Source organism: Bubalus kerabau, chromosome 5, assembly GCF_029407905.1.
Source record: "Bubalus kerabau isolate K-KA32 ecotype Philippines breed swamp buffalo chromosome 5, PCC_UOA_SB_1v2, whole genome shotgun sequence".
NCBI lineage: Eukaryota > Metazoa > Chordata > Mammalia > Artiodactyla > Bovidae > Bubalus > Bubalus kerabau.
Window position 1 is genome coordinate 91,653,191 of NC_073628.1, and position 16,064 is coordinate 91,669,254.

General features: G+C 39.2%; 1 protein-coding gene across 4 annotated transcripts in view; it reads right to left on the bottom strand.

The window, feature by feature from the left end:
* Positions 1–16,064, bottom strand: part of NME7 (NME/NM23 family member 7) — a 252,245-nt gene that overhangs the window by 190,116 nt on the left and 46,065 nt on the right. For all 4 annotated transcript variants that reach the window (XM_055582184.1, XM_055582183.1, XM_055582186.1 and 1 more), the window contains one exon: positions 2,493–2,603. In XM_055582184.1, coding sequence (XP_055438159.1) covers positions 2,493–2,603 — 111 coding nt within the window. The remainder of the gene's footprint in view (positions 1–2,492; positions 2,604–16,064) is intronic.

Sequence of the window (16,064 nt, forward strand, 5' to 3'; positions counted from 1 at the left end):
CATAACTTATCCAGATCAAAATGCTACTTAGTAAAGGAAGAAGGAGAAGGAGATGTGAACCCAAATTTCTGATTGCTTATGACCTTTCTATTACCAACTTCAGAAAAATAAAAATAAAAACTCTAGTGGTTAAGCAGAAGAATTCACAAAACTGATATGGATAATCTGTATTGCATCCTAAAATGAGGTAAAAACTCTGAAAAATTCAAGTGGGGAGTATTTTAGAAGAGTTAGCAGTGAGACTACTAATCTGACCAATTCTACAGAACTACTAAGAAAACAAAATCTTTAACATTAATGAAAACTATTAATTACTGAAAGTATTTTGTTTTCTTCTAACATGTCACTGACTCCACAGTTACTTCCATTCAAAATCTATCACTGAAACCAAAATGAATTCATGAATTTTTTTCTCATCACTTGTATTTAATTCCTCCCTTAAAAGGCTTAGATGGAGAGAAACAAGTGCATGACCACCTACAGAAGTCTTTTCTGTTCTTGTTTTGTTATGTTTTCTTGTGTTTTCATAACATTCTCACAATGATCTATTAATTATTTTATGAAATATTTACTTAGTGTCTACTTTGAATCAGGCCCTGATCCGAGAACTAGAAGTACAGTTAAATGGAACCCAGCTGCTGCTTTTCAGATACCGTCATGAGGGAGGAGCCGACGTTTGAGCAAGTAAGTTTTGAGAAGATTTAAGCTTTGGGAGACACTTCTCTGTGGGTCTCTTGCCTTCCTAACACATCTGATTGTGTATGCCAAGAATGCAAGGCCCCAACTACTCTTTATCCTAGCCATTTCTTGGAGTTATGTTTATAGTGAGTGACTTTGAGGGATGAGGTCATGTCTCCTTAGTACAAAGAGCAGACTTGTTTACAGCTTGCTAATGAAACAGTGGGTAACCTGAGTTCAACCCTCCTCAGCTGTGATGCAATCAACTGTGTGTGCAACATCTACCCAGGCCCATCTCATATTATTCTCACAGGACATGAAGGCAACGGAAACCAACAGAAACATGATGTTCATGCTGCTAATTGAACCTAATCAAGCCCTGTGTCCCTGGATCAGAAGTCTCATGTCTTCTGCTAGCATCCCTGAGAGAGTAACACACTAACTTATTAACTTTTAAGTTAGGTAAAATCCAAGACTTGACAGTAATATTAATAGAGATGTATAAGGTGCTATGAACAATTTAAACAGCTATTAAGTTTTTTGGGGCAGCTTTATTGTGGGAAATTTGATGCCAGATTACATCTCCAATGTTTGATATAGACATAAAAAAGTTCAATGTCACTAACACTATTCAAAGTCATCTCTCAGAATTCAGCCCCACTGCCTGCTGTAAGGGCAGACAGAAACGGGACAAATCTAACTACGCTCATAAGGATCATGACCTCTGTTTCCACTAAGTAATGGCAGCAGTGGTAAGTACTATACTGCCACCACTAATAGCTAACACCTATATGCACATACTGTGTGCAACAATTTTTCAAAGCATTTTACTTTTATTAAGCTCACGTAACCCTTGTAACAACTTTACAGTATTGGTGATATTATAACCTCCATTTAGCAGATGAAGAAACTGAAACAGAACTAAGTTGTGCAGAGCCACAACCTCATCTGGCTCTAGATTCTGTGCTCTGAAATAGATGTCTGCCTTTCCGGAATATATGTAAGCTGGGAGATCTTACAAAGGGGAAAATTTCAAATTGTCTTTTTTTGGGATAAAATTGAGCATGTTTTATTAAGGTTTCTAAGGAGCAGACTTCTCAATATTGGATTTCTACTGCTATCCATTGTCCCTGTTCTCATAGAGACAAAAAAGCAACTGTCCCATGGGACAGAGATGCAGGATCAGCAGTGAGAAGACACCTAACCAAACAAACATAAATCACTGGAGTAAGTAACAAAACTGCTGGGTCCAGCCCTGCCTAACAACTACACTAATCCCCTTACCTTACAGTAATTCTAACTTTCACTAAATTACTTAGAAAATATCTGGTCAAATAAAACAGCTTGCTTTTCAGAACAATAAATAGGTATATTTACCAATTACATATAATACGTTGGGAGGAACAAAAACATTTCCAAACTAAAACATTTCCAAACACATCACTTTTGAAATCTCAACAGTAAGAGTTCCTTGTCAAATATGAATAATATTCATTTCTTTTATAATTTCTATAGAATGTGTTATATAAAAAATTACAGATGTGAAACACTGATGGAGTTATGAAAGAAAATAAAGAATTAATGTCTAATAAATAATTAATAGTTATTAGTATAACCTGACAATTCCTACTTGCTTAGAGTTCAATCATGATTTACGCATCTGATCACCTGTTGTCTTATATTTTCTCATTCTAATAAGATTACTAATCTATTCTTTGTCATTCTGTGGAAGTTTTTAAACAACAACATGAAAGATAATTTTTTTTAAAAAAGGAACCAGACATTATATAACTGAAAATGATCAAAAAATTTACCTTGATAGCGTCATCATTTTGAGTTTGGTTAGAGTAAATCCAGCTTTGTTTATTATTTCAATTATTTCTCCAGCTTTTGATACTGCATCTGGTTTAATCAGGGCTAATGTTCTGTAAGGAAATACATTTAAAAATAAAAATAGTTCAGCAGTTTTTACTTATAATACTTAATCAGAGGTCGTTTCCATTAAAATCCTAGCTCAAAGTAAATTATAAAGAGAAATGTACTAATAATCTCTTAAAAACTTATACAATGCTATTCTCTCAAATCATCCCACCCTTGCCTTCTCCCACAGAATCTGAAAGTCTGTTCTTTATATGTGTCTTTTTTGCTGTCTCGCATATAGGGTCACTGTTACCATCTTTCTAATTCCCATATATTTGTGTTAACATTCCATATTGGTGTTTTCCTTTCTGACTTACTTCACTCTGTATAGTGAAGTCGCTCAGTCGTGTCCGACTCTTTGCGACCCCATGGACTGTAGCCTACCAGGCTCCTCTCTCCATGGGATTCTCCAGGCAAGAGTAGTGGACAGTACTCTTGAGTGGGTTGCCATTTCCTTCTCCAGGAGATCTTCCCAACCCAGGGATCGAACTTGGGTCTCCCGCATTGCAGGCAGACACTTTAACCTCTGAGCCACCACTCTGTATAAAAGGCTCCAATTCACTCTGTATAATTAGCCTCCAATTAAAATATATAAATAAATAAAAACTTATACAATGGAAGTTTACTGTTTTCCCCAAGGAAATAAAAATTAGTACCCAATCTATAAGAAGAGCAATAAAAGGTTGCTAAGTCACTTCAGTCGTGTCCAACTCTGTGCGACCCCAGAGACGGCAGCCCACCAGGCTTTTCCATTCCTGGGACTCTCCAGGCAAGAACACTGGAGTGGGTTGCCATTTCTTTCTCCAATGCATGAGAGTGAAAAGTTAAAGTGAAGTCGCTCAGTCGTGTCCGACTCCCAGCAACCCCATGGACTGCACCCCACCAGGCTCCTCCATCCATGGGATTTTCCAGGCAAGAGTACTGGAATGGGGTGCTATTGCCTTCTCTGAATAAAAGGTTAGAAGGGGAAAAAAAGTTAAGACTGTGATTTTAAATATGCCCACGTAAGAAAACATAGGTGTTTAAAAACACTTCTATTTTTTAGCATTTTATAAAAGATAACAATTTTCTAAAAAGTTGCATTAAACATACTATCACCTTCATTTCTGGTCTCTTAAACTTTAACATGTGTATGCCATGCAGTCAGTTCAGCGTTGATTTGGAAATTATTCTAAATTCTTCTGTTAACACTTTATTCATAGCATGAATCATGTACAAAGAAATAAATGTCCCCCTACCTGACAACGTCTACGACTAGCAAACACCCTGCTAACATTTCTTTTCACTATGTGTTTAATTGGAGGATAGTTGCTTTATAATGTTGTGTTGGTTTCTGCCATTCAACAACATGAATCAGTCATAAGTATACTATGTCCCCTCCCTCTTGAACCTCCCTTCCATCCCCTACCCATCCCACCCCTCTAGGTTGTCACAGAACACCAGGTTGAGCTCCCTCTGTCATAGAGCAAATTCACACTCAGTTCAGTTCAGTCACTCAGTTGTGTCTAACTCTTTGTGATCACAGCACGACAGGCCTCCCTGTCCATCACCAACTCCTTGAGTTCACTCAGACTCACATCCATTGAGTCAGTGATGCCATCCAGCCATCTCATCCTCTGTCGTCCCCTTCTCCTCCTGCCCCCAATACCTCCCAGCATCAGAGTCTTTTCCAATGAGTCAACTCTTCACATGAGGTGGCCAAAGTACTGGAGTTTCAGCTTTAGCATCATTCCTTCCAAAGAAATCCCAGGGCTGATATCCTTCAGAATGGACTGGCTGGATCTCCTTGCAGTCCAAGGGACTCTCAAGAGTCTTCTCCAACACCACAGTTCAAAAGCATCAATTCTTCGGTGCTCAGCCTTCTTCACAGTCCAACTCTCACATCCATACATGACCACGGGAAAAACCATAGCCTTGACTACACAGACCTTTGTTGGCAAAGTAATATCTCTGCTTTTGAATATGCCATCTAGGTTGGTCATAACTTTCCTTCCAAGGAGTAAGCGTCTTTTAATTTCATGGCTGCAGCCACCATATGCAGTGATTTTGGAGCCCAAAAAAATAAAGTCTGACACTGTTTCCACTGTTTCCCCATCTATTTCCCATGAAGTGATGGGACCGGATGCACTAGCTATCTATTTGACATATGGCAGTGCATATGTTTCAATGTCACTCTCTCAATTCGCCCCACCCCTCCACCTTGCCCTGCTGTGTCACAAGTCTGTCTCAATGTCTGGGTCTCTACTGCTGCCCTGGAAAATAGGTTCATCAGCACCATTTTTCTAGATTCCATACATTTGTGTTAATAAACAATATTTCTCCTTCTCTTTCTGATTTACTTCACTCTGTATAACAGGCTCTGGGTTCATCACTAGAACTGACTCAAATCACATTTTCTTTCTAAGAGGATACATCAGAGCTATGCATTTTTCCCCTCCGAAGCCACAGACTGAATATATTTTTGGAGTTGGAGAGCCACCTTAGTTTCCTGATTTCACTAACAAGGAAATGAAACCCAGAGAGGTTACTCTCCAAAGGTCACACAACAGGTGTGTGGCATTTTCAGGACAAAACACCAGCTCACACTGAAGAAAGAATTCATAGGGTCTGGACTCCATCTTAGGCCTGTTCATGCTGATCATGCTCGGCCACCTTTCCAATGGACTCTGAACTCTGTGTTTACTGCCTATGAAAACAACAACAGAAGGATAAGACCCCCTCCAGACAGGAGAACCTTGAAGATAGTATCTAGGTTACTCATCACCTAAGAGAAAACATATACTAATCACCCCTTCCTCCAGAGAGGCCATAAATTTTTCTGTATCAATCAGAGTGTAACCTCGGGTTTCTTGATTATTGGCTAATTGTTTGACTGTTTAAGCACATGAGCACATAGCACGTGAATGATGGGGTTATTGGGATTGTATTTTCCTTGGTTTATGTAAGTCTCAAGGAATTTGGAGTGGTAGGTTCAGACATGTACACATGGGGTATAAAAGATTTTCACAAATGCTGGTCAGGATCCTTGGCTAACAGGAGACTGCCTTGGGCCCCCCGGTGTAATAAACTGCACTCTACTATCTGCATTGTCCTTCTGAGTGAGTTTGTTTCCTGGAACGCGTGGCTACAACATGACTCCTGGGTGGTCTGTGCTCCTTCCACACCACAAATAACGTTACTATTAATATATAAAAAGGAACATAATCACAAATCCTCAAGATTAATACTTGTACATATAAGGTAAAATCAGATTAGTTGGAGTAATTCAGCTTATATGACACACAAAAGAAGATTAAAAAATTGCTGCCACTTTCCTTTTATTTTCAGTTGTTCTGATATGTTGGTATTAACTCAAGGAATCTATAAAAAGAGAATGTTTGGCTTTTTCAGTGGATTTTTTTTCCCCCAATGAGACAAACTTAGCTAAGAATATAATCATAAAAATATCCTTACAGTTGGATATAACTTATGTGTGTGTTAGTCGCTTAGTTGTCTCTGACTCTGCAGCCCCATGGACTGCAGCCTGCTTGGCTCCTCTGTCCATGGAACCCTAAAACTTATGGCTGGCTTTTAAAACTTTTAAACAACAACAGCTGTTCATTTTAGTCTGATAGAGCTTGTCATAAATGGACTACCTTTTATTTTGAAGCAAGTGAGTCTCTTGTAGCATTTTGCAAGGCTTCATTGAAGATACAATTAAAATAGTCACTTCTTAGCTCAATTGTTTAAATATTATAAGGCCAAACTAACCCATGATTGTTTATACTAAGCTCCAGAAATGTCTTCAGGAACCAAAGCTCTTAAAGAAAATATAAAACATAACGGCAGTGAACAAGAAGCAATGTGAAAATTTTTGCAGTTTAGTTTAAAATGCAGTTTCATTTTCTCTTTAAATGCCTACAGGAGACAAAGCATTGATTCAGTCAGTTCAGTTCAAGAGAATGCATTGGTCATAGCAAACCCCTTTTCCAACAACACAAGAGACAACTCTACATATGGACATCACCAGATGGTAAATACCGAAATCAGACTGATTATATTCTTTGCAGCCAAAGATGGAGAAGCTCTACACAGTCAGCAAAAACAAGACCTGGAGCTGACTGTGGATCAAATCATGATCTCCTTATTGCCAAATTCAGACTTAAATTGAACAAAATAGGGAAACCCACTAGACCATTCAGGTATGACCTAAATCAAATCCCTTACAATTATACAGTGGAAGTGATGAACAGATTCAAGGGATTAGATCTGATAAGACAGAGTGCCTGAAGAATCATGGCCGGAGGTCCGTGACATTGTAGAGGAGGCAGTGATGAAGACCATCCCCAAGAAAAAGAAATGCAAAAAGGCAAAATGGCTGCCTGAGGAGGCTTTACAAATAGCTGAGAAAAGAAGAGAAATGAAAGGCAAAGGAGAAAAGGAAAGATATACCCATTTGAATGCAGAGTTCCAAATAGCAAGGAGAGATAAGAAAGGCTTCCTCAGTGATCAGTGCAAAGAAACAGAGGAAGACAACAGAATGGGAAAGACCAGAAACCTTTTCAAGAAAATTAGAGATACCAAGGGAACACTTCATGCAAAGATGGACTCAATAAAGGACAGAAATGTATAGACCTAACAGAAGCAGAAGATCTTAAGAAGAGGTGGCAAGAATACATAGAAAAACTGTACAAAAAAGATCTTCATAACCCAGATAACCACAATGGTGTGATCACTCACCTAGAGACAGACATCCTGGAATGTGAAGTCAAGTGGGCTTTAGGAAGCATTACTACAAACAAAGCTAGTGGAGGTGATGGGATTCCAATTGAGCTGTTTCAAATCCTACAAGATGATGCTGTGAAAGTGCTGCACTCAATATGCCAGCAAATTTGGAAACCTCAGCAGTGGCCACAGGACTGAAAAGGTCAGTTTTCATTCCAATCCCCAAAAAAGACAATGCCAAAGAATACTCAAATTACTGTACAATCATGTCGTTACTGTTTAATTATTCAATAGATAATAGTTAAACTTATTTTGGAGGGAAAATAAGATAGGCATCAGGAATCATATATATTATTTAAAAGTGAAGACAGCACACAAAAAAAGGGCCACAAAAGTATATTAATAGTGCCATTGTTACCTGTTGTTTAGTTGCTCAGTCATGTCCAACTCTTTGCGACCCCATGGACTGTAGCCTGCCAGGCTCCTCTGTCCATGGGATTTCCCAGGCAAGAACACTGGAGTGGGTTGCCATTCCCTTCTCAAGGGATCTTCCTGACCCAGTAATGGAACTTGTGTTTTCTGCTTGCTGATAACAAACCACCCCAAAATGTATTGGCTTCAAAATACAGTTTCTCAAGATCTTCTAGGTCAGCTGTGGAGTGGTTTCAGCTGGGATGGGTCACAAAGCTGAGGCAGTGAGGTTTCTCTTTCCTTGAGGCCTCAAGGGCTGGAGCAGGCAAGGAGATGGATTCTCCCCTTCTGCTGCTGCTGCTAAGTCGCTTCCGTTGTGTCTGACTTGTGCAACCCTATAGACGGCAACCCACCAGGCTCCCCCTTCCCTGGGATTCTTCAGGCAAGAACACTGGAGTGGGTTGCCATTTCCTTCTCCAATGCATGAAAGTGAAAAGTGAAAGGGAAGTCGCTCAGTCATGCCTGACTCTTAGGGACCCCATGGACTGCAGCATACCAGGCTCCTCCATCCATGGGATTTTCCAGGCAAGAGTACTGGAGTGGGTTGCCATTGCCTTCTCCGGATTCTCCCTTAAAGCCTCCACAAAGAAATGCAGCCTTGCCTGCCAACACCTTGATCTTAGACTGATGATATCTGTGCTGGACTTCTCCTCTACAAAACTAAGATAATAAATTCATACTGGTTAAGCAACTGACTTTGTAGTAATTTGTTATGTCTTCAATAAAAGACTCCAGAGGAAAAAAACTGAAGAGGAATAAACACCACCAACAAAAAAATGACATGAAAAAAAATGAAAAAACAGGAAAGCAGTAAAATGTAGACATATGTACAAAAATACAAGTACAACATATGTAAATGTACATATATTAGTCTTCAGTTCAGTTTAGTTGAGTTGCTCAGTTGTGTCCAAATTTTTGTGACCCCATGGTCCCCAGCACACCAGGCCTTCCTGTCCATAACCAACTCCCAGAGTTTACCCAAACTTATGTCCATTGAGTCAGTGATGCCATCCAACCATCTAATCTTCTGTCATCCCCTTCTCCTCTGCCTTCCATCTTTCCCAGCATCAGGGTTTTTGAAATGAGTCAGCTCTTCACATCAAGTGGCCAAAATATTGGAGTTTTAGCCTCAACATCAGTCCTTCCAATGAATACTCAGGAGTGATCTCCTTTAGGATGGACTGGTTGGATCTCCTTGCAGTCCAAGGGACTCTCAAGAGTCTTCTCCAACACCATAGTTCAAAAGCATCAATTCTTTGGCGTTCAGCTTTCTTCACAGTCCAGCTCTCACATCCATACATGACCACGGGAAAAACCATAGCCTTGACTAGACAGACCTTTGTTGGCAAAGTAATGTCTCTGCTTTTGAATATGCTATCTAGGTTGGTCATAACTTTCCTTCCAAGGAGTAAGTGTCTTTTAATTTCATGGCTGCAGTCATCATCTGCAGTGATTTTGGAGCCCAAAAAATAGTCAGCCACTGTTTCCATTGTTTCCCCATCTATTTGCCATGAAGTGACGGGACCAGATGCCATGATCTTAGTTTTCTGAATGTTGAGCTTTAAGCCAACTTTTCTACTCTCCTCTTTCACTTTCATCAAGAGGCTTTTTAGTTCCTCTTCACTTTCTGCCATAAGGGTGGTGTCATCTGCGTATCTGAGGTTATTGATATTTCTCCTGGCAATCTTGATTCCAGCTTGTGCTTCATCCAGCCCAGCATTTCTCATGCTGTACTTTGCATATAAGTTAAATAAGCAGGGTGACAATATACAGCCCTGACATTCTACTTTTCCTATTTGGAACCAGTCTGTTGTTCCATGTCCAGTTCTAACTGTTGCTTCCTGACTTTCATCCAGACTTCTCAAGAGGCAGGTCAGGTGGTCTGGTATGCCCATCTCTTTAAGAATTCCTCAGAGTTTATTGTGATCCACACAGTCAACGGCTTTGGCATAGTCAATAAAGCAGAAATAGATGTTTTTCTGGAACTCTCTTGCTTTTTCCATGATCCAGCAGATGTTGGCAATTTGATCTCTGGTTCCTCTGCCTCTTCTAAAACCAGCTTGAACATGTGGAAGTTCACGGTTCACATACTGCTGAAGCCTGGCTTGGAGAATTTTGAGCATTACTTTGCTAGTGTATGAGATGAGTGCAATTGTGCAGTAGTCTGAACATTCTTTGGTATTGCCTTTCTTTGGGATTGGAATGAAAACTGACCTTTTCAGTCCTGTGGCCACTGCTGAGGTTTCCAAATTTGCTGGCATATTGAGTGCAACACTTTCACAGCATCATCTTGTAGGATTTGAAACAGTTCAACTCTAATCCCATCACCTCCACTAGCTTTGTTTGTAGTAATGCTTCCTAAGGCCCACTTGACTTCACAATCCAGGATGTCTGTCTCTAGGTGAGTGATCACACCATCATGATTATCTGGGTCATGAAGATCTTTTTTATAAGTTCTTCTGTGTATTCTTGCCACCTCTTCTTAATATCTTCTGCTTCTGTTAGGTCTATACCATTTCTGTCCTTTATTGTGCCCATCTTTGCAGAAAATATTCCCTTGGTATCTCTAATTTTCTGGAAGAGATATCTAGTCTTTCCTATTCTATTGTTTTCCTTTATTTCTTTGCATTGATCACTGAGGAAAGCTTGCTTATCTCTCCTTGCTATTCTTTGCAACTCTGCATTCAAATGGATATATCTTTCCTTTTCTCCTTTGCTTTTCGCTTCTATTCTTTCACAGCTATTTGTAAGGCCTCCTCAGACAGCCATTTTTTCTTTTTCTTGGGAATGGTCTTGATCCCTATCTCCTGTACAGTGTCATGAACCTCCGTCCATAGTTCATCAGGCACTCTGTCTTACACTAGTCTTACCAGTGAAAATTTAGAGGTTTTCAGGCAGAACTTTTTTTAAGGAGCTACATTCTGTTTATAAGAGATATACCTAAAATATAACTTAACAAACCTGAAAGTAAAGTGATGATAAAAAGATATCAACAAAAACTATATTATCAATCAAACCTATTCTTGAGAAAGACAGTTAAGGCCCCCCCTCCTTGGCTGTGGTCTCCTTCTATCTTCTAAGCCAACAATGGAGACGAGGTCCTTCTCACACTGGCATCACTCTGGTTCTCTGCAGCCAGTTAAGGTTCTCTGGTTTTATGGACTCCTGTGATTACACTGTGCCTATGGGGATGATCCAGAATAATTTCCCCATCTCAAGGCCTGTAATCTTAATCAAATTTACAATGACTCTTTGCCATGTAAGGTTGTTAGGCTGCACCCACAGGCCTGTAAGCCTTGTAGCTAGTTGCCAGGCCTCAAGACAGAAGAAAGAGCCAGAGAAACCAAAAGAGATCTCAGTGGTTTAATGGATGAGGGACACTTACATGCCTGAAGCAGGGTTCTAGAGCAACACCTCACCGTGTGGGGCAGACAGTGGGATGCTGCTGCTGCTAAGTCGTTTCTGCTGCTGCTGCTGCTGCTGCTAAGTCGCTTCAGCGTGTCCGACTCTGTGAGACCCCATAGACGGCAGCCCACCAGACTCCCTCATCCCTGGGATTCTCCAGGCAAGAACACTGGAGTGGGTTGCCATTTCCTTCTCCAATGCATGAAAGTGAAAAGGGAAAGTGAAGTCGCTCAGTCGTGTCCTACTCTTAGCGACCCCACGGACTGCAGCCTACCAGGCTCCTCTGTCCATGGGATTTTCCAGGCAAGAGTACTTTGCTACAGTGGCCAGGATGTAGCAAAGTCCTAGCTACTCAGGGCAGAGAGAAGCTACTATTTACAGGGGGAATTGACATCAGGTGGGTTCACCAGTTAGCAAGGGCTAATTAACCCCTATAATTAAGAGAACTGGATAGCCGTGTGAGTGAAGTAGGCAGGAAGAAAATCTCAACCACTCTCAGAGGTGGCTTATACTAGACAGCCTAAACCAGTACTTTACTTTGATTTACATCTGGCACCTACATCAGTGCTCCATCAGTTAAAAATTAGGAGGAGAATGAGATTAACTAACCCAAGAGATGACAAGAAGACTGTATGATGTCTTTACATCTGAACAGTAAAACTATAAAGCATCAATTCATTGCTTAGTCACTCAGTCATGTCTGACTCTCTGTGGACCCATGGGCTGCAGCCTGCCAGGCTCATCTGTCCATGGAATTTTCCAGGCAAGAATAGTGGAACAGATTGATATTTCCTACCCCAGGGGATCTTCCCAACCCAGGGAATGAACTCGAATCGCTTGGGTCCCCTGCACCGGCAGGCAGATTCTTTACCACTAGTGCCACAGGGAAGCCCACCAATTCATTTTTACCACACAAAATGTAAATCAAATACTCTTTAAAAAACAGAGAAAAAAATTTAAAAAGACAAAAATGGAAACAAAACAATTAAAAAAATCAAATACTCTGACTCATTGACAACTAATAACATTTATCCATTTGATTTATAGGAGCTTTATAAAGGGAACAAGTTACAAATTAGCTAAGGGAGTAGATCTTTCATTAAGTTCTCTTAGGACAAAAAGAAAAATCAACGTAAAAAATAATAAGAGGGAGGGAGGGAAGTTTTGAAGGTGATAAATAAATTTACATCCTTGATTGTGGTAATGGTTTCACAGGTTTTACTTATCTCCAAACTCCAAAGTTGTGTTAAATATTTACAGCTTTTTGTTTGTCCATTATACCTCAATACAGAGATTTTGAAAAAGAGAATAGAAATGTGAATCAAATGTCAGATTTCTACAGTTAAGAGGAATTCGAAAGCTGAGGCTAGTTTGTGAGCTAAATTGAATTACATAGAACAGAATTATCTTGATAAGTGCCTCAAAATTAGCAGATAGGCACCAAAGAAATACTCCTCCCTCTCCAACAGGCTTTACTCCAGAAAAGAAAGGAGTTGAGTATGATTAACATAATAAGGATGTAATTAGTTCATAAATTCTCCTTGACACTATATAAAACTGCGAGCTAGGCTAAGTTACAATTATTACATAGAAGATATTTCCATGGGACCATGATAGACATGCATGTATTTCTCCATATGCCTACATATTTGGTCATTTAAATGAAACAATATATTTTTTAAAAAACTCTTTAATTCTGAAGAAGCTTATTTATGTCACCCAAATGGCTGCTGGATTTAACCCCCTTGCAGTTAGGAAAGAATCAGAAGACAAAATGGCAAAATAATTTTAGTTAGTAAAAATATAATACAGCACATATTTTAATTAATTATATTTATAAAGCCCAAATATTTAAAATCTGCCTTCATATTCTTCTACTCCTATTTTTAAATCAGTCCATTCAATAATATTTACCAACATATGAATTAGAGGTTTAATAGAAAGAGAATGAGGTTTAAAGTCAAACACGGCAAGATTTACTTGTTTCCCCTTTCTTTGTAGCTGTGTGACTACGGCCAAGTTACTGAACAATTCTATAAAAGGGAAACAATAACATGCACTGTAGAAAAATCAGACTTTATATATAATATCTAATAATTGCTATAGGGTTTACTTTGCTATATATACAATATATAATATATAATATATATAATAATTACTATAGATATGCTGCTGCTAAGTCACTGCAGTCGTGTCTGACTCTGTGCAACCCCACAGATGGCAGCTCACCAGGCTCCCCCGTCCCTGGGATTCTCCAGGCAAGAACACTGGAGTGGGTTGTCATTTCCTTCTCCAATGCATGAAAGTGAAAAGTGAAAGTGAAGACGCTCAGTTGTGCCCGACTCTTCGCGACCCCATGGACCGCAGCCTACCAGGCTCCTCCATCCATGGGATTCTCCTGGCAAGAGAACTGGAGTGGGTTGCCATTGCCTTCTCCATACTACAGATATAATAATTTATATATATTTATAATAATTGCTATAGATTTTACTTTGATTGGGTCATACTATTAACCCTGTCTCCCTCATTTACCTATTTTTGCTAGTTTAAATGAAAACTTGAAGTAGTTGTGAACTGAGATGCTTACCACAGCGATTGGCATATAGCATGTGTTCAGAAACTTTAAGTTATAAATATTTATTTCTTGTAAATAAAGGAATTGTGGTTGATGCTTCCTTAACCCCACAGACTTTTATTAGTAGAGCTCATAATAATGAGATTCTTATTTATCTAACATTGTATCTTCTTTTTTTTTTTTCCTATTTCGAGTTGTCCTGGGAATCTTTGGTTTTTCTTTTTTATGAATCATTCACCATCTCACTGATCCATCACCACCTGTGTACTAATACCACACTGAGCATCAAAGCACCTCCAGAATCATAAAGAGTTTTTAAAAAGAATATTACTATGAGGGGACTCAGATGTTAGGTAATCAGCTATTATTTGGGTGGCAAACCTCAAAAAATATTTTGACAGATTTTTCTTTCCCTGTAGAATTAAATAGTTTTTTGAGCTTTTTATATAGATAGCCTTAACTTCCACCAGTGATCCCTATTCTTCACTATGGCAACAATCGCTCCACAAATACAAAGAATCCCTCAAGTCAGCTGAAGAGCATATAATATAAACCACAGAAACTAGAGCCTGGAAAGATGACCAAAGAATGAAAATTCCATTTCAAATACAGTTCAAGCTAGACTCAGAAAGCTGCATAAATGCAAAGATTAAAACTTACAATGTCATTTTAGTAATGTTTTCTGGATAGCCTAATTTTCAGCTATAACTCCAACTTGTTCTGTCTCTCTCCTAAATCAAAACTGAGGAAAAGTCAGAATGACAAATGTAGCTTTGACAAACAATGAAGAAAGAAGACCAGAGACACACCATGCTATACTTTCTCCATGTCACAGGAAGAGCAACACACAATGGCAGGGAGAGGAGAAGGCAGGGAAGCAGCCAGCCAGAAGCTCTTCCTCCAGACACAACTGTTTTCAAAGATGTACTGTTTATTCAATAAATTTTGTGGGGCAGCTCCTGTGAATACTTCATTGTTTGAGGCACAATACAATGGACTTTGGGGAGGCAGTTGTGATCCCAAGATGGATTAAATTTCTTTGTATCACAGTGTTTTTGTACATTTTTTTCTTTTGAAAATAAATATTCTGTCTTCAATTGATCAGTCAATATTTATCAGATATCTGAGAATAAAACTCAAAAAGAGACAATTTATATTAAAAGCAATCTTGTGGTGCTGGAGAAGGCTCTTGCAGTTCTTTGGACTGCAAGGAGATCCAACCAGTCCATCCTAAAGGAAATCAGTCCTGAATATTCATTGGAAGGACTCATGCTGAAGCTGAAGCTCCAATACTTTGGCCACCTGATGTGAAGAGCCAACTCATTGAAAAAGACCTGATGCTGGGAAAGATTGAGGGCAGGAGGAGAAGGGGGTGACAGAGGATGAGATGGTTGGATGGTATCACCGACTCAATGGACATGAGTTTGAGCAAACTCCAGGAGATAGTGAAGGACAAGGGAGCCTGGCATGCTGCAGTCCATGGGGTCGCAAAGAGTCAGACAAGACTTAGCGACTTAGTCAGCAAGACAAAAACATCTTTGTCAATTAGATCAATGGTCATCATTTGAAAATGGGGGGAATGAAAAAAAGGAAAGAGTAGATAATAAATTTTAAATTATTATTCAATGATTTGTTTACCTAACACAGATAAGGTGCTTGTAATGTGTGAGGAGATGTGCCAGGTGCCACAGGAGACAAAAATCTGAATTGAGACAGAAAGAAGGCAACCATTTTGCAGGTCTTACTCATTCTCCTGTGATTAAATCCTCCCATTCTTGATTCATACAGACACTGGACTTTAATCTTGCCTCTACTCTCCGATCTTCAGCAAGTTACCTAACGTCTCTAAGCCTCAACTTCTCCATCTATAGAGTGGAATTAATAATAACATTATTAGCCTTTGTATTTAGGTTGTTGTGGGGCTTAAACAAATGATGCATAGAAATCATTTTAACACAATGTCCGATATAAAAACAACTAACAGATATTAATACTCTCTTCTGAGTTTCTATTTAGCTTATGGCACTCACTACTTTCGCCCCATAAACCAAGACTTAAAGTCTCAGCTTCCAGTAAGAAGAATGATGAGGGTATATATAAAAGATTTGTGTTTTTCCCTCCAGAAAATAATCATAGTCTAAGACCATGGGTATCACTTTATTATCTAAGTGAGGAAAAAATTACAGAATCTGCTCCACAGAATTCTAAAAATGTCCTAACACTGAATTGGATCACTGGAAAATACTTATACTATAAAAAACACAGGGTAGAAACAAGAAATTCGAATTTGGTACCAAGACAGACATAATGT